General features: G+C 43.7%; 1 protein-coding gene across 1 annotated transcript in view; it reads right to left on the reverse strand.

Annotated features, from left to right (window-relative positions):
- LRP6 (LDL receptor related protein 6) overlaps positions 1–26,478 on the reverse strand; it is a 56,623-nt gene continuing 30,145 nt past the window's right edge. The window contains exons 7-21 of the mRNA XM_015814619.1: positions 25,140–25,356; positions 22,407–22,696; positions 20,762–20,988; positions 19,729–19,913; positions 18,244–18,570; positions 17,259–17,461; positions 15,880–16,091; positions 14,088–14,281; positions 11,600–11,809; positions 9,948–10,073; positions 7,427–7,663; positions 6,429–6,539; positions 4,435–4,665; positions 2,254–2,309; positions 1–120 (exon numbers count right to left, since the gene is read on the reverse strand). Coding sequence (XP_015670105.1) covers positions 1–120; positions 2,254–2,309; positions 4,435–4,665; positions 6,429–6,539; positions 7,427–7,663; positions 9,948–10,073; positions 11,600–11,809; positions 14,088–14,281; positions 15,880–16,091; positions 17,259–17,461; positions 18,244–18,570; positions 19,729–19,913; positions 20,762–20,988; positions 22,407–22,696; positions 25,140–25,356 — 2,946 coding nt within the window. The remainder of the gene's footprint in view (positions 121–2,253; positions 2,310–4,434; positions 4,666–6,428; positions 6,540–7,426; positions 7,664–9,947; positions 10,074–11,599; positions 11,810–14,087; positions 14,282–15,879; positions 16,092–17,258; positions 17,462–18,243; positions 18,571–19,728; positions 19,914–20,761; positions 20,989–22,406; positions 22,697–25,139; positions 25,357–26,478) is intronic.

Consider the following 26,478-nt stretch of genomic DNA (forward strand, 5'->3'; position numbering starts at 1 on the left):
TCATTTGTGCTGCACGTTGCTGTCCACTGAATGTCCCAGAAGCCACCAATTCAGGTCTGAGCTACTTATGTCTCCAGTTTTGGAAAGGATCCGCTCTTGGGCTCTGCGGCTTACGTTTTCCTGCCCGGAGGAAATAGCCATTGTGAGAAACAAGAAATCATGGTGAGCTGGAGGGCCAGAGTAAACCTATTTAGATCTGCAAATCAAGCCTGTTTCATTACATGTGTGTGGATTTACATTACATCACCCTGGGAATAAAACACTGGCCTAAGAGACTCACGGGCAGCTCTGAAACTTAAAGAGGACCTAAAATGGAACTCCTGTTCTCCACGAGGGCTGCCAAATTCATCAAAACCTTCCCCCTGGGACCTAAAGCCTTTGTCCCAAAATAAGAGGGTTGCTCCTTGTACACATTTCTCTAGAACAGTGGTTCTCAACCTTTTTAATGCCGCGACCCCCAACTGATCGTAAGTCAAGGACTAAACCGGTCGTAAGTCGAGGACTAAACCGGTCGTAAGCCGAGGACTACCCAACCGGTCGTAAGTCGGGGACTTTCCCTGCCCGGGAGCGCCGCGCACGCGTGGTTCCGCCCCCTGTGCCGGCCGAGGCGTAGCTGGCAAGCGGCAGAGACGGAGCAGGCCGACCACCAGCTGGCCCAGCCCAAGGGAGGTAAGGCACCCGCCGGAAAAGGGGGAAAAATGGCGGACAGCCTTGCTTGGCGACCCCCGTGAAATGGTCGATCGACCCCAAATGGGGTCCCGACCCACAGGTTGAGAACCGCTGCTCTAGAACGAAATTTCACTGACCCTATTAAAGTCTGCTTCCAAGTTCGGGTTACTTGCAAAGGAGATTCAGAGAGAGTTTTGTTTTAAAGCCACCCTGAGATCTTCAGGCATTGTTAATTTTGATGAGGTTTCTAAATGTCGCCAGCTGAAACCCAACCGGGAGCTGGTTAGTGCACAAATCTCCGGAAACCAGTTGGGGGGGGGCTGAAAACTCCAGGATGAGAGGATCTAGACGCCTTTTTATCTCAAAATTTTGTTCTGGAAGGGAACTGGAGCCCTGCCCCACAATGGAAGGTCTGTTGAGGCACAAGACAGGTCACTTTACGACTTCAACTGCTTCCTCCTTGCCCCACACCACCCCCTGCATGCACAAAAGACCCACTACCTAGAGAGAGAGGAAAGCTGAGGATATGCCTTCGTTTTTTAAACAGGCAGTCTCCCAGTTTTAACCTTTCACAACCTTAAACACCTTGGGCTTGGGGAAATTTTGCAGAAAAATATCCTCTGTTATTTTGGGGATTCCCGCGCAGTTTGCAGGACTGAGTGCCAGGTGAGTCATCATGACACAGAAGGGACAGCAAACGGGGGAAATTTCACACTGGGGTAACTGGGCCAGCTTTCCCAATACATCCCCCTAACCAACACTGCAAGGAGGACACCTGATTACAGTACTTTGTATTTATGGTTACACAGAAGGGCTGGAACACCCCTGTCCCAAAATCCAATAATGGTTTTCAATCAGCCCCAAGTGAGGTCAATGTTATCTCCCGGGGTCTGTTTAAAATCTCTGCATGCTCTCCAGTCCCAAAGTCTGCAATTCAGAGCATCCTTAATAAAAGTTTCAGTTGCTCCCTGCCTGCTTTGCGAAAAGAAAGCTGAAAACTGCTAGAATTGGGGAGCTTCTTACATTTTTTTCCCGGTTAACGTGTAATGAAGACAGCTGAGCAGCCTCTTTTTTTATATATATCACCAAGATTTAAAAACAAGCAACAACATATAGAGCTGAGAAAATATTCTGACAAAGAGGGGGTTCAAAAACAGGCATCCACACTGGTTCAGGCTTAAGAACGGGCGTTCTGCCAAACCAGCAGGAAGCCGCAGGCCGACGTCACTGGCTGCAGAGCCAGGCCTTGGCCGGACTGACGTTGCCCCAGCGAGAACCAGCACTGGAGCCAGACTGAAAAAAAGCATTTGCAAGTTGCTCACTAAAAGGGGGGAAAATTTTTTTTTAGCATGATTTAAAATACAAGCTGTACGTGGCAATTCAGTGCAATGGAGTCACTGAAAAGGCCTGCAAGAATACACGTCTCCCTTTACATTAAAACTAAGAATACAACATTCGCTTTTTATAAATATGACACCTATATGTTTTATTCTTTGTGTGATTAAAAAAAAACAGGGCTCCTCTTTGGGGGCACTGAAGCCTACCCAAAAAAGCTGGGAGGAAGGTTTTTCAGGGGTAACTTACCCTTGTCTCAGGTATGAAAACATTACTGACACGGTAGGAGAAATACTCTGATTGTTCTGGCAGGAGGAAACGAAAATCATTTCTTGCATACGCCCATAATCTCTCTCTCTCTCTCTCACACACACACAGACACACAAACACAGAGCCTGCTCATCAAGGACTTGGACCCTGGGACTCTACACAAATAAAAAAAAGCAGAGGCCCCAGGGGTATGCCTGCTCCCTCTCCTGTTAGCAACGGAAGGAAATATTGGCCACAGAAGGAAAATCCCTCTTTTGGGGAAGAACGCGCCAAACTCCCCCCTCGTTGAAATGGATGACTTTTCCAATCCTTACAAAAGGTTGTGTCTCGTCTCAGGAAAGGGGTGAGTGCGTGGCCTAGCTCGGCTGGATCCATTCTCATCTCAAGAGGAGCAAGTCCTGAGGAGCGACCAACCAAGCAAGTAGACTCCTCAGTTTAAAACAAAAAAAGAAAGAAAAGAAATTATTCTAGGCATAGAGCCTCGTGCTGGCATGCCGTGTTTGGGTCTGAACAGGTGGGAGTTTGCAGCAGGGACACCTTCTCTCAAATGGGAAGGGGGGGGCTGCTTCCTCAGAAGCCGGACGCTTTCCTGGCCTTGCACGGGGTCCCAGGGAAACACGTGGCTGAGTTAAGGGCATGGAGGGAGGCCAACAGGGTGTGGTCAAGATGACCCAGGTCAGAGGCGTAGCATGGGGGGTGCAGGGGGGCCGGCCGCACCAGGCGCAACATCTGGGGGGGGCACGCTCGCACTCGCAGCTCTCTGCCCCTGCCTGGCTCACTCACTCTCTCTGCAGTGCTGGCTGTGCGAATCCGATCCGAGCCGCCGGGTCGCCGACGCCGCCCACTGTGGAGGGGGGGGCGCAAATTACTTGCCCCGGGTGCTGACAACCCACGCTACGCCACTGACCCAGGTTGTTGCCGAGGCTCCTTTAACTCAAATGTGTGTTTCTCTGGGACTCGGGGGGCTGCCCCCTCAGCCCAGGAAAAGGCACTGCTTCCTGAAGGAACTGCTAGCCGGGGGCGGAGGTGCCCCCACTCCAGATCTCCAGCCTCTTTGCCCACTTTGGGTCCCGCTCCAAAGACATTTCCACAGCCTTGGGCCAAAGCCACGTGCAACGCAAGGATGGGACTTCAAAATAGGGACAAGGAGCTGGTACCAGGGGACATCTGGGACAACGTCAGGGATGGGAATCCCAGGAAATGTTCAGAAAGGTGGGTGAGCATGACTGTTTTTGTAGAAAACAAAAGCTCTTGGCATACAGATCTGTCTCGACAGCTTTCTTCCAAGTTTAATTTCATTGCTCACTTCTCAAGAGTTGAAAAAAAAAACCCCTTAAGTTACTCAGCTCTTTGCAGATATTTTTAAATGCTGCTTTGTGGTGCCGGTCCTTTCATCCTCCCCCCCCCTTTTTTTAAAAAAACTACCCATGTCTTTCTTCTTTGTCTTCTTTTTTTTTGACATTTGGCTCATTGAAACGCAGTCTCCCCGGTCCTTCCGTTTCCTTGCGCGCTCAGTCAGTCCCTTCACGGATTTAAGGCATCTTCTTGTGTTCCATTTGGAAAAATAATAATAATAATAATAATAATAACAATAATAATAATTAAAAAAACATTGTATACAAACTTTAAAAATCTTCTTATGTCACAAAGCAGCAATTTCTGTTTTAGGAAAATATATAAATAACCTCTTTGCTCCCTTCCCTCCCTCCCTCCCCCCAGTCTACAAAAGGCCACCTGCCCAGGTCAAATATTTTAACTGTACATGGGAGGTTTTGCCCCCCNAATTCCTCAGCCAGCCTCCATTTTGTTTGTTAGATTTAAGACAGGGGTCTTCAAACTTGGCCCTTTTATGACTTGTGGACTTCAACTCCCAGAATTCCTCAGCCAGCCTCCATTTTGTTTGTTAGATTTAAGACAGGGGTCTTCAAACTTGGCCCTTTTATGACTTGTGGACTTCAACTCCCAGAATTCCTCAGCCAGCGTTGCTGGCTGAGGAATTCTGGGAGTTGAAGTCCACAAGTCATAAAAGGGCCAAGTTTGAAGACCCCTGACTTAGTGTTTTCTGAACCATTTTCAACATTGTTAAAAACTCTGGCCGAGGCGTGTCAGCAAACGTTCAGGGGTCTCTCTAGGAAGAAAGGATGGACGATGGACACTGACCTGGAAGAGATCCCGAAAGGGAGCCTGGGTGAGGCACATAACCCAGAGGCACAGAGGACGGTCCATGGACAACGTAGTCATTGGTCATTGTTTCTCCGTCTCCTTTCATGCGTGGGCACAGCACTCTCTGGCAAACAAAGTAGACAGCACCGACCACAAAAACCGTAAGAATCACACCGATGATGGAGCCGATTGTATTGGTGGCAGGCGGGGCCGGTTCTTCGGTGGTGTCTGGAAGGAAGGGAGAAGAATCAAACTTGGCTGTGTTATTATTATCCTTCTCCTATACTATCTTCTCTTATTGGTATCATTATTATAGTTATTATTACTCTGTTGTTTTGTATGTACATTGATAGCTTATGCACCAGAGAAAAAATAAGGCATAATATAATATTAGTATTAGTACAGTACAAGTATGGTATAGTATTAGAATAGGATTATTCTATTCTATTCTATTCTATTCTATTCTATTCTATTCTATTCTATTCTATTCTATTCTATTCTATTCTATTCTATTGGCAGGTGGTTCCACTGGTTAATTGTTCTAACTGTCAGGAAGTTTCTCCTTAGTTCCAGGTTGCTTTTCTCCTTGATTAGTTTCCATCCGTTGCTTCTTGTCCTGCCTTCAGGGGTGTTGGAGAAGAGCTTGACTCCCTCTTCTTTGGGGCAACCCCTGAGATATTAAAACCCTGCTATCCTGTCCCCCCTTGTCCTTCTCTTCATTAAACCAGACATACCCAATTCTATTCTATTCTACATTCTATGTTATTCTATTCTACATTCTATTCAGTTCTATTTTATTCTATGTTCTATACTATTCTATTCTACTCTACTCTGTTATGTTCTTTCATTCTATTCTATTCTATTCTGTTCCCTATTCTATTCTATTCTATTCTATTCTATTCTATTCTATTCTATTCTATTCTATTCTATTCTATTCTATTCTATTCTATTCTATTCTATTCTACATTCTATTTTATTCTGTTCCTGGTGGTGCAGTGGTGAGAATGCAGTATTGTAGGCAAACTCTGCCCATAGCCTGGAATTCAATCCTGATGGGGTTCAAGGTTGACTCAGCTTTCCATCCTTCCAAAGTCGGTAAAATGAGGACCCATTTTGTTGACTCTGTAAACTGCCTAGAGAGGGCTGTAAAGCACTACGAAGCAATATATAAGTCTAAGTGCTGTGGCTATCCTATCCTATCTATCCCTATTATTTCTATTTCTATTCTAATGTGTTCTGAAACCTGCCCAGTTATATTAATGGAAAGAGGAAAATATCACGAAATAACTTACCTCTTTCACTATACTGATACTTGACACAAAAACTGAATAGTAAAGCTGAGTATCTCCTCACAAGAGCAGCCTTCCACAGGGTATACACATTAAAGCAAAATTACAGAGAACAAATGGTCTTTGTTACCAGTGGTCTTCCGGGTGCGCTTTAAGGTGTTAGTTACCACCTNGATTTTAGGTAGGGATAATTTTAAAAGTATTTTAATCGGAAACACAGCTGGTAATATTTGGTTTTAATTCGGCTTTTATCGGGGTTTATTTTTTGTATTTTTGTATTTTGTATTTTTTGTATTTTGTGTATATTATTTGTTTTTAATATGCTGTGAACCGCCCTGAGTCCTATGGGAGAAGGGCGGTATACAAATTAAATTATCTATCTATCTATCTATCTATCTATCTATCTATAAATCACACTGAGGGGCCCTGGGCCCTCTCTGAGCTTGGCTGTCTTCTTGTGGATGTTTCATTGCCTCAGGGCAAATCAAACTGAACCTGCCGTGTCCGGTTGCGCACGGCAGAACACTACTGAACAGGAAGGTTTGGGTTAAGCCTGCAATTCAGCAAAGTAAATTTTTATTCTTTACTTCTTTTTCCACGCTGCTGAATAATTCTGACTCCCTGCATCTTACAACAAAAGAAATGAAAATGGAACGAAGCCAAGAAGAAAAACATAAAAACAAAATTCACGGCTATACTTACAGCAGCCTTGTTCGTCTGAACTGTCACTGCAATCCAGGCTGTGATCACATTTCTTGCTTTTGCCAATGCACTGACCACTCGCACAGCGGAACTGGTCAGTTAAACAAAGCACTGGAGGGCAGAGAGCAGATCCACCGTTAAGGGATGAGAACAATATTTAAAATTGCAGGTTAAGACATTTCGACATAAAAACAGAGACAACCGGCAGCGTCGGTGAAAGTTTTAGACTAAACAAAGACAAGTTCCCTATCGTGGATCACTTTTATTATTGTGTATCTTATTTAAAAATTTACAGCTTGCTGCTTAAGATACATTTTCCCAGGGAAGTGCACGACCAAAAGTACATTTTCAAAGCCATGATCTGGCCAAAGTAAGCACGTAAACTAGATTAACTAAGGATTTCAAAGGGGTGAATGGCTTATGCGGGAGGAAAGTGGGCCTCACAGTAATTTACGTTGCTTAGGCTAAGGCCAGCATTATGAACAATGCCAGGATTGCATTGCGAAGGAACACAACCCCCCACCCAAAAACGCAGTTGCTGGCCACAAATGCACAGCGGCTCCCCTCGACTACAAGTAGTCCTTGACTTACAACCATAACTGAACCCAGCCATTACAGGCAGTCTGTGACTTACAACCGTCCATTTAGTGGCTGTTCGAAGTTACAACGGCACTGGAAAAAGTGACATGACCATTTTCCACAATTGTGACCATTGCAGCATTCCCATAGTCACGTGATTTACATTTGGATGCTGGGCAACTGGCATGTACTTATGACGGTTGCACCCTCTTGGGGTCATGTGATCCCCTTTTGCGACCTTCCCACAAGCAAAGTCCACAGGGGAGCCAGATTCACTTAACGACCGTGATTCCCTTAATGACTGTGGCACGAGAGGTCGTAAATGGGGCAAAACTGACTTAACAACCGTCTTGCTTAGCTGCGGTCGTAAGTTGAGGACTGCCTGTGAGAATTCCTCCTCTGCTGGGGAAGAGGAATACCTTCGCAGTTCTTTTCGTCCGAATTATCCTGGCAGTTGGGCTCTCCGTTGCACTGCAGGCCGGCCTCAACGCACTGCCCGCTCTCGCACTGGAACTGGGCATCGGAGCACAAGGGGCAGTTCTTCTCGTCGCTGGCGTCCTCGCACTCCGTGAAGCCGTCGCAACGCCAGGCCACGGGGATGCAGTCAATCTCTCCGGTGTAACAGGTGAACTGCTGTGGGGAGCAAGTCGGAGGCTCTGTTGGGGAGAGGGGAGAGAAGGCTCTGTTTTCAGACACAACGAAAAAGAGTAAGTGAAGTAGCTGTCTGAATACAGTGGCAAATATCTCTTCAGAAGCTGGAATTGCATATCTGGAAAACATGAATTAGGGATCTGCTTGACTGAACTCTCTCTGCCCATGAGCAAGGACTCTATGAACAATAGTTAAACATCAAGATACAATAGCAATAGCACTCTAGACTTATATACCGCTTCACAGTGCTTCTACGGCCTTCCCTAAGCGGTTTATAGAGTCAGCCTGTGGCCCCCAACAATCCGAGTCCTCATTTTACCGACCTCGGAAGGACGGAAGGCTGAGTCAATCTTGAGCCGGTCAGGATCGAACTGCTGGCAGTGGGCAGAGTCAGCCTGCAATACTGAATTCTAACCACTGCGCCACCAGGGCTCAACACAAATGCAATTGTCATACCGAAACGGAAGGGAAAAGACACACTTCCTCCAGCTTTTCAGAAGAGCTGGTGGGCCAGACCTCTGCAGAAAAAACATATCACGCAGCATCTTAAAGACTAAGCAATTTATTACTATATGAATTTTTGTAGATCGTAGTTCCATGATCCAAACAGACGCCAAAACCACCTGCCCGAGTCAACTGTGACCTATTTGGGATGACACAAATCTATAATTAATTTGTCACTATTCTCCACTGTGTATGCCTTAGGAATTCCATCATTTCAGGAGAAACATCTACTTTCACACTTTAAAAAGTGTCAGATTCTACACCCCATTAAGGCAAACACATGCTCCTTGTGGTGGCTCAGAAGCCAAAGCAATGGATGGCTGAACATTCCTTTTCTCACTCATGCGACTAACAAAATCAAAACAAATCATTCTAGGAATAAGAGCCACCAAACAGGCATTGAGATTATTCCATTTAAATTCTTCCTTTCCTCCAGGAACTCAATGGGACACACACACAGCACCTTTGCTCACTTCATCTCAACACCCACTCAGTGAAGTAGCTTGCTCTGGGTGCCCAAAGACACCCAGTGACCTAATGCGAAGACGGAACTTCAGCCTGACTCTCCATCCCATAATACCCTGGCCTTGCACCTCGCTTAATTTCTTTGCCTTAAAATCTACAGAATGTAGATAGGGACCATATGGATTTCTGAACATCAATGCAGAATGCACACACAAATACGATAAAAATATAGAAAATGAAAAACAAACCACTCTTGCCCTTATCAGAAGTATTCATTTCTACCATAATAACAACAACTATTATTATTATTATTATTATTATTATTATGGATCATCACACAGTCAGCCAGATGTTCAGACTGGATTTGGCATTTTGTCTACCTATCGAGTCCTTCCCAAGGACCTGGGATAGGCAGATGTGGATGTTTGATGGTATTACAGATATCGTCGCAGGATGGAAGCGGTTCCTAGTAAGGCCGCCTTTTGCAATTGACTAATGGCGAGTTTGTCAATGCCGATGATGGTATTCAAGTGGTGCTCCAGTTGTTTTGGGATTGCACCCAAGACGCCTATTACTATTGGTCCTACCCTTGCTTGCTTTTGCCACAGTCTTTCTATTTCTATTTGTAGGTCTTTGTATTTTGTTATCTTCTCCAGTTCTTTCTCCTCTATTCTGCTGTCTCCAGGCACTGCCACATCCTCCATCATCATCATCATCATCATCATCATCATCATCATATTATTATTATTATTATTATTATTATTATTATTATTATTATTATTATTATTATTATTATTATTATTATCATCATCATCATCATCATCATTATTATCATTATTATCATTATTATCATTATCATCATCATCATATGGCATTGTTACCGTAGCTGGGAGACCACAATGCTATTGCAGACCAACAGTTCGGCTTGCCACCCTCTTATGGGACACGCTTGCGCACTTCCCAAAATGTGCCACAGGGGGGCGAGGTGGCTTCACGCCAGAGACAAAGTGGCTCTTCCCGCAGCATCACCCAAGCCCCCCCCTTCCCAGACCCCCCTGGCAAGTGGGGACCGCAGCCAGGAAGGTCCGGAGCCATCAAGAATTTGCCCGCCTGCATGGAGCAGCAGCTCGTCTCCCCACCGAAGTGGTGCCTATTTATCCACTTGCACAGAAGATGCTTTCGAGCCATTAGGCGGACAGAAACCGAGTCGAGTGTCAGGAGCTCATCCCGCCACATAATGCTTGGGCTCAAACCACCATCTCCAGCATCACTGGGCCTCTTTCTACCTGAATCACGAATGCCTTAAAAAAAAAGTCTTACCTCCACAGGAAAGCTCATCCTCAAGCAGGACTAGGTGCATGGGACAAGAACAACGGGTGGTTCCGTCGCTCTTTATGATGCAGATGTGAGAACAGCCACCGTTGTCTTGGGAACAGGGGTGCTGTCCTGGAAGAGGAAGAACATTCACAAACGGCATTTTATAGCCCAAACACCTGTTTGCTTTTTTCTTTTTCTTTTTTAATTAGAGGACTATAGATTTCAAACCACCTCCTAGAAAAACCAAGGGTGGCTCAAAATCTCCATGAAGATCAGCTACCTCTCCGGTATCAATAATTCTTTGGAAAAGAACAAATGATTTAAGCAAGAAAGACAAACATTAAGGGCAAATTTTAGCACCAAAATTTCTTTTCAATGTCTTGAAAGAAATGTAAATGCGATGCCGTCTCTGCATGATTATATTTCTGGGAAGATTCTAACAGAGTATCCCAACAGGCTTAAGGTTCAATATAAATTCAATAAATTCAATTCAAGGTGGTCATCAGACTTACTGATGCACCTTCCTTCCAAAGACAGTTAGACAATAAAAAAAATAAGCTGCAAATCTAACATCCCTGGGGGAAAATGAGCTGCAAATCTAAAATTTTCCTGGAGGGGGGGATCCTTCTAGCAATGCCTGTCATTCTGATGCAGCCAAAAGCAGATGTTGCAAGGCTGATGATGCCAAAGTTTCATTTGGGAAGGGACCAACCCCCACTTCCAAGAAATACGGTTTTAGAACGTTACAAAAAAAGCCACAATTTTATCAACTGAGCTAAAAATTACAATCTAAAAACCTAAAACACGTGAAGTCTCTTGTGTTGGGGAAAAAAGCAGAAACACTGTAGGGTCCTAGCCAGGCCATTATGCAAATATGTGTGAAGAAACATCTGCTTTCTCCAGGTGTCCCACCTGCTCATCTAATGAAGGCCTTCTTTTGCGTGGGATGTACTATAAAAGCCAGTCTTCTGACTAAGCATCAGGAGCCTTTAGACCAGGGGTCGTCAAACTTGTGGACTTCAACTCCCAGAATTCCTCAGCCAGGCGGAGTTCAAGTCCACAAGTCGTGAAAGGGCCGAGTTTGAAGACCCCTTGACTTGTGGACTTCAGAATTCCTCAGCCAGCGTGCCTGGCTGAGGAATTCTGGGAGTTGAAGTCCACAAATCATCTAAGGGCCAAGTTTGAAGATACCTTGACTTGTGGACCAACTTCCAGAATTCCTCAGCCAGCATGCCTGGCTGAGGAATTCTGGGAGTTGAAGTCCACAAATCATCTAAGGGCCAAGTTTGAAGATACCTTGACTTGTGGACCAACCCCCAGAATTCCTCAGCCAGCATGCCTGGCTGAGGAATTCTGGGAGTTGAAGTCCACAAATCATCTAAGGGCCAAGTTTGAAGATACCTTGACTTGTGGACCAACCCCCAGAATTCCTCAGCCAGCGTGCCTGGCTGAGGAATTCTGGGAGTTGAAGTCCACCAGTCATAAAAGGGCCACGTTTGAAGACCCCTGCTTTAGACCAATATTTCTCAAACTTGGCAAATATGAGATGTGTAAGCCTCAACTCTCAGAATTCTCCAGCTAATACCTTACAGGGAAGCTGTTTTATGAGGAGTAACAAAATTGAAGCTCTTCTTCCGATGGGATGAAACACTTACGGTATTCCTGCATGTTGAGTTCTTTAACGGCATGGATGTCGCTCAGCTGAGCAATGCGGGCCTGAACTTTTGTTCGGCCCTCTTGGCGAGTCATGTCGATTTTCTCAATCATCTGTTGATGGCGATCAATCCAGTACAGCCATTTCTCAAATACGGTCAGGCCGATCGGCTGCAGGATGTTCGAATCTTCTAGTACTATCCGATTTGCACCTTTGAAATGGAAACAAAAAAAAGGGAAACTGAACCAAAACAAAATGTTTTTAACTTCTTATGTACTGTGGCTAAAGTCTTCATGTGAGATGTCCAAGCTGTATTGCTGAAGGAGCTCAATAAAACGCACAACAACTATAAACAAATTTCAAATGCTCCAAGTTTATGTTTGGAAACAAAAAGGCTGCAAAAGATTTATCTCCTACTCTAATAATGCACCGTCTCTGGAGCCGATTGCCAGAAGTTTCAACATAAAGACAATATCATTTGCATAAGAGATATTAAACTGACGGGAGATCCAGCCGTGAGATGCGATGCGCACCTTCATGACTTTACAAGTGGCCTATTCAGATCCAGTCCAATAACGGTATCAAGATCAGCCACCGATAAAAGTTGCTGATTTAAACCCATTAGCATGCATTTCAACAGAAAGTGAAAGATAAGCATATTTAACATGTATCTAACATGGATCTGAATGGAACCACACCTGTTTTGAGATATGACAACATCCCGTGTGTGTCTGTGTGTCTCTGTGTGTGTGTGTGAAGAGGGAATCTTTCTAGCAATGCTTATCATTCTGATGCAGCCAAAAGCAGATGAGCTAAAATCTACAATCTTAAAAACTGAAACATGTAAAGGCTTTATGCCAGGGGTCTTCAAACTTGGCCCTTTCATGACTTGTGGACTTCAACTCCCAGAATTCCTCAGCCAGGCACGCGTGCCTGGCTGAGGAATTCTGGGAGTTGAAGTTCACAAGTCATCAAAGGGCCAAGTTTGAAGACCCCTGCTTTATGCTGTGAAAAAAGCAGAAACACTGTAGTGTTCTAGCCAGGCTATGATGAAAATATGTGTGAAGAACAGGTATCTCCAGGTATCTCACCTGCTAATCTGGCGGAGGCATTCTTGCTACTATCCACACCTCTTCTTCCACAAAGTGAGTCCAAAAGACTCTCCCTCCAAACTCCAGGGATTATTTTATTCTACAGTATCTTCTATTCTGGGTGGCATTTGGGGGCACCTGAAGAATCACTGGGGCCACCTCTAACTAAGAGGTTAGTACTGGTTTATAATTCTGACTCATCCCATGGAAAAGGAAATCCCGACTTCCTTGACAGGGACTGATGGAAGTGGGAGGTGTTGTTGTTGTTTTTTTAAAGGAAAATCAATGGTTCCAGCTTTCTCACCAATATAGCTATAAAGTTTCTCTAAATCTCATCCAACCAAACCACAGGAAGCAATTTTCTAACCACAGAGTAAGTCTTCCAGAAACCCAATTACGACTCGCGAATGTGTTCTATCACACAGGAAAAAAAGAAGAAGAGTTAAGAGTAAAAAATGGGCTCTTGTGGTTGAATGTAAATCACTATCTGTAAGAAAAACAGAGGAGGAGAATTCTAAAAAGCAGAGGGCCAATATTGAGGAAAGTATTGGGAGTAGAAACGTAGCAACGTTTTGAGAACTGTAGGTTCATTTCATCTTGAGAGGACTTAATTCAGTGTTCTGCTCATAGAAGACATGAGGTGCTTGAACCCACTAAAATATATGTAGTTCTCTCTCTTTCCAAACAGGCACATACTGGTGAGCAGAAGAAAATCAGAGTTGGAAGGGACCTTGGAGGTCTTTTAGTCCAACTTCCTGCTAAAGCAGGAAACCCTATACCATTTCAGACAAATGGTTGTCCAATCTTTTCATAAAAACCTCCAGTGTTTGAGTACCCACAATCTCTGGAGTAACTTCTAACTAACTTCTCTTTATTCATTGTCCCAAAATAAAATGTAGGTACAAAATATAATATACAGGAAAATCAAAACCTGAAATAATTATTATTTCTAACTAACTATTCTGGTCAGTTTAACAACACACGTGTTACCGTTTTAATGTCTGCATATACCCGCACATGGTTACTGTATGGGGGACCAGTGAATTTTTCTATTTTCTCCGCACCAATTTGAGCCAAGGGAACACAAGAGAAGTACGCAAGCTCTTACAAAGATAACTAGACATCACCCATGGAGAAGCTGCCATTACACCATAATAGGGAGAGAACAATGCTGGGATGTTATGCATGATTAGATCTACATAGCTGAGTGCTTTTGGGTTCTTAGATTAGGACGGTTAAAAACGTGGCTCAATCTGGAAAGCGTTGCGTAAAAGGAATGTTGTCAGAGCACAACTTGTGCAACAGGCAGCTTGCAACACGGTCTGGTTTTGAAAAGGAAGGTACCAAGAAATGCTGTTAATGAGGGATTAATTGAAAGCAAAAGGGCCTTTATCCTACCAGAAAGATCGCTGCTCTCAATCCTCCGCAGGTCGGAGTCTGCCCAGAACAGCTTCCCCAGGTGGCTGTCCACGGCCAAGGCCACGGGCTTGCTCAGCCCGCTGGCAAAGAGCACCTCCCGCTCGGTCCCGTCCAACGCCGCCCTTTCAATCCTGGGGGGAGACCTTTCCTGCAGGTTGGTGAAGTACATGTACCTGCCAAAGGAGAGACAGTCACGTTATATCCCGTGGACGGCTTTCCTCTCCTCTTCCCCACCAAACCAGCAGACTGGATGTCGCTGGACTGCTGTGGATGCAGGGAAGAGAGACCTAACTAAAAAAAGACACAAGGGGGGGGGCAGCAAACAGCGGATTTTGAAACAATTAAATGTGGTGCCTGTCGGGTGGGAGGCTATAAGAAAATCTGGCGCTCAAGGTCGAATAAAGGTTCTGGGGGAAAAGACAATGCCACACCATGGCCAAAGAAACTACTTGGAGTTACATGGAATTCAACATTTTTATTTTAATTTAAAATGAATTAAAAAAAACAAACAAAGAAAGTTTGCTTCCAATATTCCAAAGCTACATGCTTTGATGGTATCAATTACTTAGGATTCAAAGTTTGAAATACAGATAATCTTTTTTTAAAAAAAATAATTGCATCGCTGTATTGGAAAAATAAACAGAAAAGCTGCGTGTTAAAAAGCAGTGAATAGCCTAATCTGTTAATTGTGACAGCATACATAATCTTAAACTCTCATTAACTAGAGCTTAAAAGTCCACCAACTGCTCTGGATTTTCTTCCCTTCAGTGGTTTACAAAAGCACGGAGGCTAAATAGTTCCTAAACATTTTATTTTATACTTCTGCTTCTATAAAGATTAGGAAGCTGCTTGATTTATAGAGGGTTCTCCTACTCATTTATTTTATCTGCATTGCACACACTATTTACAAAACTGGGCTACATAATCCTTTAGCGTTATAGATGAAGACATCTCTAAAATTCTCTTAGATGTCATAAAAAGAATTTCGCATTTCTGTACGGATTTATTATTGCAATTGTATGCACTCTTTTATTACAAATATTGCACCACTGATTTTAACTTGTTTATTCCAGGGACCTGGTTTTATTTTGGGCAATGTAGTTTAAATCAAGTGTTTTTCGAATTTAGCAACTTAAAGATGTGTGAACTTCAATTCCCAGAATTCCCCAGCCAGCATGTTGAGTGAGCGGAACTGTTAAGCAACTTAGAAAAGTAATAAAAAGTAACTCCCGCTTTTGAAGTCTGATAAATCTGGAAAGGGATTTAAAAAAACTTAAAATTTTTGTTTATCATTTTTCCTTCTTTCTCTCATGGCTTCCTAAAGTTCCTTCTTGAAGCTTCTAGAAATCAAAAGCAGAAGTTAAAAAAAAAAAAAAAGATCAGCTCCTTGAATTGTTCCTTGTTTTTCCTCATGTTTTACACACCCGAACTAAAATGTGCACAACCATTAAAGGCACACAACAATATTTTGTTTGTTTAGAGCAGGGGTGTCAAACTGGCGGCCCGTGGGCTGGATGCATCACGCACAGGCCACAAACACGCAACCCCTGTCACTATACGTCATGCGACACGATAGGGTTTGACACCCGTGGTTTAAATAATGCACATTTTAGAGTGTGAGTGTTAGCATCCCGGGATTTGTATCTTGATAAGAGATTTTCTTTAAAGCATTCAACATAAAATGGTTGACGCGGCACAGCAGAAAACAGCAGCAGGAGAAAAGTCAAGAGGATCTGGAGCAGGCATCTCTCTAAACCTTTTCCATCCTTACCCTTTCTCTGGATTCACGACGATAGCCCTGGGCCGATCCTGCTCGCCTTTCAACACCACGCCCATCAACCGTCCATCCAGGCGTGTGACGTTGATGACGTTGGTGGCTTCACAAGTCCAATAAATGTAACGGCTGTAAATATCAATACTCAGATCATACGGCTGGATATCTGGATTCTGATTGGGGACAGGACTCATCACAACGGTAAAACTCTGGAACGAAGGTGCAAGACACAGGGGGCTTCAAGAGGTCCATCAGAAACACGCTGGAACTTGACACAGAGCTACTTAGGGTGGGACAAGGTATGCAACTCTGCTATTCTCAACCAGGTACCCCCAAAAATATTTTAGACAGTCCCAACAGCTAGCGTGGGGTCAGTGGTGGTGAAGGAAAATAAAGTTTATTTTTTCTTCTTCTTCTTCATAGAACAAGAGATAGTAAGAGTGATAGCAACATAAATGGTGAAAAAGGAATCAAATTCAACTTTCCCTGTTAAGCAAATATTGACAAACCCTACAATTAACTGTATAAAAATACTGTATGTGGTACATACTTTTTTTATATTAAAAAAAGAAAAAAATATTGACAAACCCTACAATTAACTGTATAAAAATACTGTATGTGGTACATACTTTTTTATATTAAAAAAAGAAAAAAAATTATCTCTAGTAATGCAAACAGTAGGCTAGACTGCTTTGATGTTTTTATAAGCCACCAAAAGTTATGGTACACAAGATTTATGGCCATATGGATACATCTTATAAATAATAAGTAAATAAATCTCAAGGGAAGTTGAGCCATTTCTTGGAACTTCTTTTGGCTGTAAAAAAGAATGAAAACACTAATTCAAGAGATGAGCTGAACCTCTGAATATCAAAAAGAAAAGGAAGGTCTCCATTCAGAGACACTCATGGTTTAGAAATTCAGAAACTGGCCTGACTCTGTGTCTACTTTTCAGGAAGGTTGGACTCGATGACCTCCAAGGTCCCTTCCAACATTATTATTATTATTATTATTATTATTATTATTATTATTATTATTATTATTATTATTATTATTATTATTATTATTATTATTATTATTATTATTATTATTATTATTAGCCAAAGAACTATAGACGTATAGGACACATTTAAACGAAGACCTTTTGAATACTGCATTTGTGCTGAAGTATGATGGATTTTATTCATGTATCTTTAAAACATTTATACTCTAAAATTAAGCTCTGCCTAAACTCAACACTGAATTGGCCTCCTCTGCCCAAAATTAAGATGTTCCTTAAGGGCATTTATAAAGCCTTTCAAACATTAAATCCAGCAAGGCAAGAATTGTTCTGCCTCTCGTCTCTTTGCCAAAATGAAGAGCCGTCGTTTACGTACCTGACTGCCGTTCTCTTGGGACCTTCTGATAATGTTCTGGCGAGAATCGATCCAGTAAAGCTGCTTCTCCAGTGGATCATAGTCGATTGCCCGAACATTTCTGAGGCTGTGTATCGGAAGGATGATCTCTGGACTCTTCAACCCATCGATCACCATACGGTTGATTGCATTCTTCTGACTAAACAGCAAGAAACTTGTAGGGGCTTATGGAGAAATGCAAGGAGAGAAGGGAAAGGGCCAGTTAGGCTGAAGATGTTCAGATGGTAACTCTAAAAATATTCCAAAATGTCCCACAAAATGAAAGGACTGCAACTATTAAAGGACTACCTTCCTTTATAAAATAAATCTATCTATCTATCTATCTATCTATCTATCTATCTATCTATCTGTCTGTCTGTCTGTCTGTCTGTCTATCTATCTATCATTATCTATCTATCTATCCTACAGAGAGAGACTAGAGCAGGGGTCCTCAAACTTGGCCACTTTAAGACTTGTGGACTTCAACTCCCAGAATTCCCCAGCCAGCATGGACCCCTGGATTAGAGAAAGGAAGGTGCTATTCAAAGGGAAATTCTTTAGGAGGAAATTGTAACACCATCTTTAAAAATAGATTACTTTTTAGATTGCTAAATTACTTTTTAGACACACAGGTTAGAATGTCCAAATCTGGTTTGCAAATCTAGTTAATAACTGTTCCCAGGCATATTGTTAAAAATAGCAATTACTGGGTAAACAATGCACATCCAAGAAGTGAAAAAAAAACCAAACCCACAATCCTACAGGTGAGCCTCTCGAAAATTTTCCATCTTCTCTAGTCCTTCCAGATTTGAGAACAAGATGCAAACTTTATGATTAGGAATTAAAAAAAAACAGCCTTGGTCCAATTCAACTATTTTAGCGCAAGCATAAAAACACCGGCCTCGGTTTATGGCGACCCAACCTTTAGGAACGCAAGTGAACGCCCCCGTCCATGTTCCCGGCTTACCGCTACATGTCCTGTTGTCGGGGTTCAAGGAATAATGAGCAGGACAGCCACAGACAAAGCCCCCTACGGGCACCGCCAGGCAGAGGTGGGAGCAGTGCCCGTTGCTGGAGGCGCATTCGTTCCAGCCCGCTTGCCGGGATGAGTGGAAGACTAGGATGTCCATCACGTAGTCCAGGTGGTTCTGGATGATGGTCCGATTCTGCCCGCTCGTCTTGTTGGCCCGTTCGATGCTACGCCGGCTCCAGTCGGTCCAGTAGATGTAATCCTGGTACTGAGTCAGGCCGAAGGGATGTGGTAAATCATCTGCTATGACATCCCGGTCAAGGCCTGGGGGTGGAGAGAGGGGATGAAGGACAGGAAGGAAGAAAGAAACGGACGTGTCCCCTCGACAGGAGATCACCAACCCTGGAAGAAATTGTGCACAGGCAGTCCTTGACTTACAACTGGTTGTTTAGCAACTCTTTGAAGTTACAATAAACACCCCGCCCTGGAATATAGGTATAGGAAAAATGTTTTTTTTCTAATCATAAATAATAAAAGCCCATTTATCTTATTCCTAAAAGAAAATCTAAAATTTAGACTGTTTGGCTCAGGTAGCAGCACCTGGTCAGCCTTGAGGGTGTCTGAAAAAGACTGCCTCCCTCTCTCACCTAGGGGTTCTCTAGGAAATTCATCCAAGGACACATTTTGGCAACTGTACTGAGGTGGTTTGGCACTGCCTTCCTCCGAGGTGCTTTTCTAACTTCGAAGCCCTGAAGAGTTCCTCACAGGCTCCCATCCAAGTTCTAACCAGGCCTAAATCTTGCTTATCATCATCTGAACAATGTCTGATTTAGCTAGTGCCAAAAAGAGACGAAGCTAGCGACCGGTGTACCTGCAGGGAGAAGGAATTTCTTAAATGGGGGCCCAGAGTGGAGACGGATGGGCTCCTTCCGAAGAGTTCAGACCCTGGAGAATGGGGAGTGTCTTCTTGGGGAATATTGTGGCCCCAAAGGTGTTTTTAAATTTAATTTAATGTAAAGTTTTGTACTGTTCCGAGTCTGGTACCTGTCTGAAAAAGGTTGGCTTAAGCTACATTTCCATTATCTGTCAGGAATCGTAATAGCAGGAAAAAAAACATTTTTTTTCTGATGATATAGTTCCATTTCCCACTTCTAAAAGACAGTCTTGCAAGGGTTCTGTTTGAATCTGCTTTTATTTTTTTGTGTTAGTTTGTACATTTTGCTCCATGTCCAAACCGTACCAAAGCACCAGTGGCTGTCTAACTCGTAGAAGACGAGTTACTACGTGAACTGCCTATAAACTCAACTGTTACTTCAAAAATATAGTTAATGTTTGGGTAACAATGATATATGAATTTAACTCTGCATTATTGTGTATTATTTTATCAGTACTTCTGTTTCTGTTGAAAGCACCCCCACAAACCTACATGATCCTGGCGTAATGAAGACTGTTAGTTGACATCTACGGCCAAGCAAAACTCACCCAGCATATTTGAAGATTCGATCAAGTTGGTGTCCAAGTCAGTCCAATACAACCTTCTTTTAACGTAGTCGATTGTCAGGCCATTTGCTCGTCCCACATTTGGCACTAAAGTACTACGTTCACTGCCATCCATGGCTGCTCTGTCGATTTTGGGTTTCCCGCCCCATTCGGTCCAGTACATGAACCTAAAGACATATCAAATATCCCATGTTTATTTCCTAAAGATACACGAACAATCAGGGGTAGAAAATATCCGAGTGATAAAATTTAAACTTGTTATTCTGAGCAAGAATAAGTATCTTTTAAAAAATAAATAATAAAAGTTCATAAAAATAAAGGGTTATTTCTTTTAAAGATAAAAATATATTAAATACGTTTATTTAGAAGATAACGCTATAATGCTATGCTAGCTCTCTGCCTTGATGTTTGCAAAGAGAAAGATACAAACTGAGGCCACAATATTTTTGTTAAATAATTGCCACCCATTTTCTTCTTCATCATTTTGTCTGAAACAAATATATTGATATTTTGTACAATATTTTTACATTCCAGACAGATATAATTCTAAATAGCAACTTACACTGTCGTTATTCAATTAGCAATATTATATCTCTACTATGGGAGGGACTTAATTTTTGTTTACCATAGGGAACTTTTGTACAAGATTATCACTGCATCTGCTCATTTGTGTAAAACTTTGAATTGAATTTTAAACTAATTTGGCACAATTGCATTGGCTGGCCAATTCAGGGGACTTTTATGCCAATTTAAATAAATAAAATAGCAACGAAAAATAGCAGAAGTAAATGGAATAACCCACTTTTAAAATTGAGTGCATTATTGTATCCTCAGTTATTTTTAATCTTTGTTTTGATTTATAGATGTATTTCTGCCCAATTACACAAACTATCTTAAACTGGTGACTACCTTATCATATCCTATAGATTTTTCAGGGCTGATTTCTCAGACTTCACAAAACAGATTAAAAATTCAGCTTAGTTTCTTAATATGAAGAATTAAGCAAGCAGCTCACCCTTCGGCAGGATCCAGGGCCAACGCGCGAGGACTATCAAGATCCTTCCAGACTAGAACTTGGCGATGTTGCCCATCCAACTTTGACACTTCAATACGGTTTGTTCCTGTATCTGCCCAGTAGAGGTTCTTCCCTAACCAATCCACAGCCATGCCTTCTGGATAATCCAATCCAAACTCAACCACGTGCTCCAGGGCACTCCCGTTCATGAATGCTCTACTGATGGTCTGCAAGGAAGAGAGAGAAAGAGGGGGCGTGGAAATTTAGGGGCCCGTGCTACCTGTCGGTATGTCTGAGAAGGGGTCCAAACAGACAAAGCAAAGATGCTCCCTGTCAAATAGAACTTGATCTCTAATAGGATAACCCAGATTTGGGATGCCCCTTTCCCGGTTTCTCTAGATCAGGGGTAGTCAACCTTGGCTCTTTTATGACTCGTGGACTTCAATTCCCAGAATTCCTGAGCCAGCTTAGCTGGCTCAGGAATTCTGGGAGTTGAAGTCCACCAGTCATAAAAGAGCCAAGGTTGACTACCCCTGCTCTAGATGAAAACTGGAGGCTCACTTTAGTCTACGTTTAAAAGCACTTTTCAACAAAGCCAATGAGCAGGTATTCCCTTATGGCTGGCAATCTCCATACCCTTCTTGGCCCAATCCAGCCTTCTCTTAGCTGGCTCCTTCCAGATATCCCGGGACCACAGTTCCCAGAATTCCCCAGACACCATGACATCTACAGTGTCTATTAACTTACTGAATTGCAGTTCCAATGTATCTGCTGGGTCACCATGTTAGGGAGAGTGTGCTCAGTTAGGGAGGGAGTCTTGCCCTGAAGAACTGGGTTTTTCAACCTCACCAACTTTTAAGCTGCGGGGACTTCAACTCCCAGAATTCCCCAAAGTTAAAGTCAGCCAAGGTCAGCAAAATTCAGGAAACTTAAAAAGTCGGCAATCCATATCTAGAGGGTATGGCTATTTCTGAGACCCCCCCAGTATATTGTAGCAGGAAAGCCAGATGCATTTTCTCTCTCTCTTTTTTAGAATGATACCATTAGCAAGCATTAGCAAAGTAAAGCAGGAGCTACCTTGTTTAGAAGAGGAGAGAGGAGAGAAGATGTATTAACATCTCCAGAATTTGGACTTTTAACTATTTGCTAATACAGTGGTTCTCAACCTTTTTAATGCCGCGACCCCAACCGGTCGTAAGTCGAGGACTAAACTGGTTGTAAGCTCGAGGACTACCCAACCGGTCGTAAGTCGAGGACTTTCCCTGCCCGGGAGCGCCGCGCATGTGTGGTTCCGCCCCCTGCGCCGGCTGAGGCGTAGCTGGCAAGCGGCAGAGACGGAGCAGGCCGACCACCAGCTGGCTCAGCCCAAGGGAGTTAAGGCACCCACCGGAAAAGGGGAAAAAAATGGCGGACAGCCTTGCTTGGCGACCCCCGTGAAATGGTCGATCGACCCCAAATGGGGTCCCGACCCACAGGTTGAGAACCACTGTGCTAATAGAACAGAGACTTGGTCTGGTTAGCCCAACTTGATAAAATGTTCTTCAAACAATTTTAGTAAAACACTAGCAATATGCTAATCATTGTCAAGATAGGACAATGCTAACCATTGTTAAGATATGCTAACCATTGCTAACCAAGATCTTACCTTCAGCGAGATGTCTGTCCAATATATGCGATTGTCGGTCACGTCAAAATCCAGGGCAGAGGCCTCCTTGACTCCCGTCAGTGGGATGGCGACATTATTGTTGTTTGTCTCGAGAGAGATTCTCCTGATATCTGCTCTACGGGAAAAGAGCAGGAAGGCTTCCGGGACGATGCAGGTCTTCATGTCACTCAGGAGCTCCAGGCCGATGGGGCAGGCGCAGCGCAGTCCTTGAGGCCTGTACAAGCAGAGGTGGCTGCAGCCCCCGTTGGATTCCGCGCAAGGATTCGTACCTAAGGAAGCAGAAACAAAACCTTTAGCGTTGCTAAATCTTTATCATTGCTCCACAGCTGTCAGGTCCAAAAGAAGGGAGTTGCTTTCGAGTTGTTCCTTTGTGGTTGTTCACCTACAGACAGAATCTTGCCAGACTAAAGCAATTATCTGCAATAACTATAGATACACTCTGTGAATTACTAGGCAGGATCTGTCCCTGCCCTCTTCCTGCCCACCAGACATCCCAAGTCTGCTGTCTCTTAGCTTCCTGGGAAAGAGCCCCCCCCCTCCTGCAACTTCAGGCTACTATTCAGTGGTGGGATTCAGCCGGTTCGCACCACTTCGGCAGAACCGGTAGCTAATTTTTTGTTGCCCAGGCCCAGAACGGACTTCCGGAAGCAGCATCCACACAGAGAACCGGTTGTTCACCTGTTTGAATCCCACCACTGCTACTATTCCACCGTAATAGCTAATACAGCCTGTTAGGAAATGTGGCAACACTGACTTTCCACTTGCTCCAATACAACACTGACTTTCCACTTGCTCCATACAATACTATGGACCAAGCTGCAAGTAACAACGGATACTCAGTAACACCACCCCCAGATTAGATAGATAACAGGACCCCATTTTTCTCCACAGCTAAATGGACAAAACTGATATAACGAATACGACAGAATTAGAGATAACTTGCTGATAAGATCCAAAAGAAATCTCCTTATATTTCACGGTGCATTTTGAAACCCATGCCGTAATTATTTTGTGTTATGACTCTGTGGCACTTTATTAACCCAGGAACTGGTTACTAATAAGAGAACGTCGTTGGCCAGTTGTTACAAGTTATGCTGCGTGTCACATTACACCATCCAACAAATAAGGGACCAAGATAGGGAATGATCTCAGTATGAAGTATCTTGAAATGGTCAGATACAGACAATGTTTGATAAGGGGAAAGACAGGTAACATCCTGACATGGACTGACCAAAAGGCATGATAAGCAAAAGCCCAGGACTTCTAACCAAGATGACAAAAGACCTCCTTCCTGGTTGTTGAATCTGCCTGGGGCAATCATGAGACAAAGAAGTTGGCTGGTTGTGGATGACCATCAATAAGAAGATTTGAACTTAGGGGTGTAGGACTAAGTAGGACTCCAAGAAAATAGGAGAGGAAGGGATTCAGGCATAAGCTACAGAGCTCCCTTATCTGTACTGCTGACCAGGGGTCTTCTCGGCTTCCATATCATCCTTGTCTTTCATTGAGTCTTCATTTAAGCTTGCGACTCTATTGGGATCTATACCTTGATAACTTTTGGGAGGGGGGTTTTACTACACAACACTGGACAAAATTGAAGCCTGGGAAACGGGCCCCATGTCAATTAGCAGAAGTGATGAGTTACCACCAGCTTATCAAATACTTAGGAGCCGAGGTCTTGGCAGCACAAGGAAGCGACAGCCGATCACCAGCCATCAACCCACCCATCAGCCAATAGGAAGGCACCACATAAAGCACGTATTCCGGTAGAGAGAAATTCCCTGTGAAGGGGGCTCCAGCACGAATCCGAAAGCTTGGAAGAGTAAATCTCTAGTCCCGGTGACTGACCCAAATTTGATTTCGCATTGGACAAAGTGTTTTATGTCTTATGTCTTCCTAAACTGCTGTATGTTTATTGCTGTAAGGGACTGCATTACCAAAATATAATTAAATAAAAAAATAATTTCATTTTGTTCTCCTTGGATTTATCTTTACTCATTACCCAGCCACATAAAATTAACGGAGAGTTTCTGAAGGGATGATAGAAGCATGTCTGGAGCTGATAAACAGTTACTCTGCTGACTCTTTAGCAAGATACCTTTTAGTCAATTAAACTAGACAAGGTCATTTAGTACTCTAAGCCTCAGAGTGCTAGTAACACCTGTATGCCTCATGTTGATGCTCTGGCCAGGAATGAGAAGGTACATCTTTGTGTGATGTTTGTGGGCTGGAACAGACGGAAACCAAGAGTCAAACTCATCACTCCATTTGGAAATGGAGAATCTTTGACTGCAAGTTGTCTGAGTTGACTTGCCCAACCAGGCTTGTAGGATCATAGCTTTCCCAAGGATGCAATTTGGCTTGCTCAATTGTCCTTCCCAGCAGTTAGCCAATTCACAAGCACCACACAATTACCCTACCCACTAAAGTTACCGAAGACACGCTAGGTCACTTTTCCATGTGATGTTGAATCATAAATAAATTCAACCAAGTCTAGTTGCTTTAGCACTACGTTAAAGTACAGGATTAGTAGAGGGTCCCCATCCATGGTGAGCAATGTCCATTTTAGATACTATTGAAAGGGCTTTATGGAGAATTTTCAAATCCTCATAAATTCCTTATTCTTACTGTTAGAGTACTTAAGTGTATGAATATGTTCAAAAAATAATCTCTCTGTTTCCAGGAGAGGAGTTAGATGTTTAAGACACTCACCCATTATCTTGTGGACGTTTATCGCCTTGAGGCCCATGAGATCCGGCAGCTGGTCAATTATGATCTCTCTTTCTGCTGTCCGCTTATGAACCCGCTCAATGCTTCGCCTTTGCCAGTCTGTCCAATAAATATAGTCCCCCAGCAGGGTGAAGCCAAAGATGTGGGGTAGCTTGTCCTCCACAAGGACTCTTCTGCTAGTTCCATCTGTTTTCATGACCTTCAGGAGGACAAACACACACACACACACACACACGTACAAGATGGGTTTGAATGAGTAAACTCAAGATTCTTGCACAGTGCAATTCTTGTCAGCCAATGTAGTTCAATAAATCTCACACTGTAACTCAAAAGTTTAACAGGTGCATTTCTGCATTAACGTCTGCCAAACAGCCTCCTTTAATAACTTTTCCTTCTACAAATCCCATTACACCTAGTTGGAAAATATTAGACTTTACATGAGACGTGTCATTAAGTCTCAGTTCTGCAGTCAGGAAGTAGCTAACAGCAGAAACTTCACAGACTCAGCAAGATAAGCTGCGTTGCTGGTGACAAGAAAAAGGAAATATCCAGGGAATACTGGAGCTCTATGTGTAAGTCTGATTTGAGATCTCACTCCTAGGCATGTTTCTCCAACTCTTCCAAGTCAATGGGCTGTAAGATGCTCTTATTGGATCTACAATCCAATAAGGACCGATCCACAGGGGTCGGTCCTCTCTCCGCTTCTGTTCAATATTTATGTGAAGCCGCTGGGGGAGATCATTCGTGGCTTTGGGGTGAATTTCCATCAGTACGCTGATGATACTCAGCTGTACATATCCACCCCGGGCCACCCCAATGATGCCCTTGACGTGATGACTCGATGTCTGGAGGCCGTGAGGGTCTGGATGGGGAGGAACAGACTCAGGCTCAACCCGTCCAAGACTGAGTGGCTGTGGTTACCGGCGCCTCGGCATAGTCAGCTGATTCCATCGCTGACTATAGGGGGCGAAACACTGGCTCCCTCGGATTGGGTACGCAACTTGGGTGTCCTCCTGGATCCACGGCTGACACTGGATGATCAGTTGGCGGCCGTGACCAGGGGGGCGTTTTATCAGGTTCGTCTGATTCACCAGTTGCGACCTTTCCTGGACCGGGACGCCCTACGCACGGTCACTCATGCCCTTGTCACCTCCCGCCTGGACTACTGTAATGCTCTCTACATGGGGCTCCCCTTGAGGAGCACCCGGAGGCTCCAGCTAGTCCAAAATGCGGCCGCGCGGGCAGTGTTGGGAGGGACTCGTCGCTCCCATATAACACCGCTGCTGCGCGAGCTGCATTGGCTGCCTGTGGCCTTCCGGGT

The sequence above is a fragment of the Protobothrops mucrosquamatus genome, unplaced genomic scaffold, assembly GCF_001527695.2.
Source record: "Protobothrops mucrosquamatus isolate PMUCROS unplaced genomic scaffold, P.Mucros_1.0 scaffold268, whole genome shotgun sequence".
NCBI lineage: Eukaryota > Metazoa > Chordata > Lepidosauria > Squamata > Viperidae > Protobothrops > Protobothrops mucrosquamatus.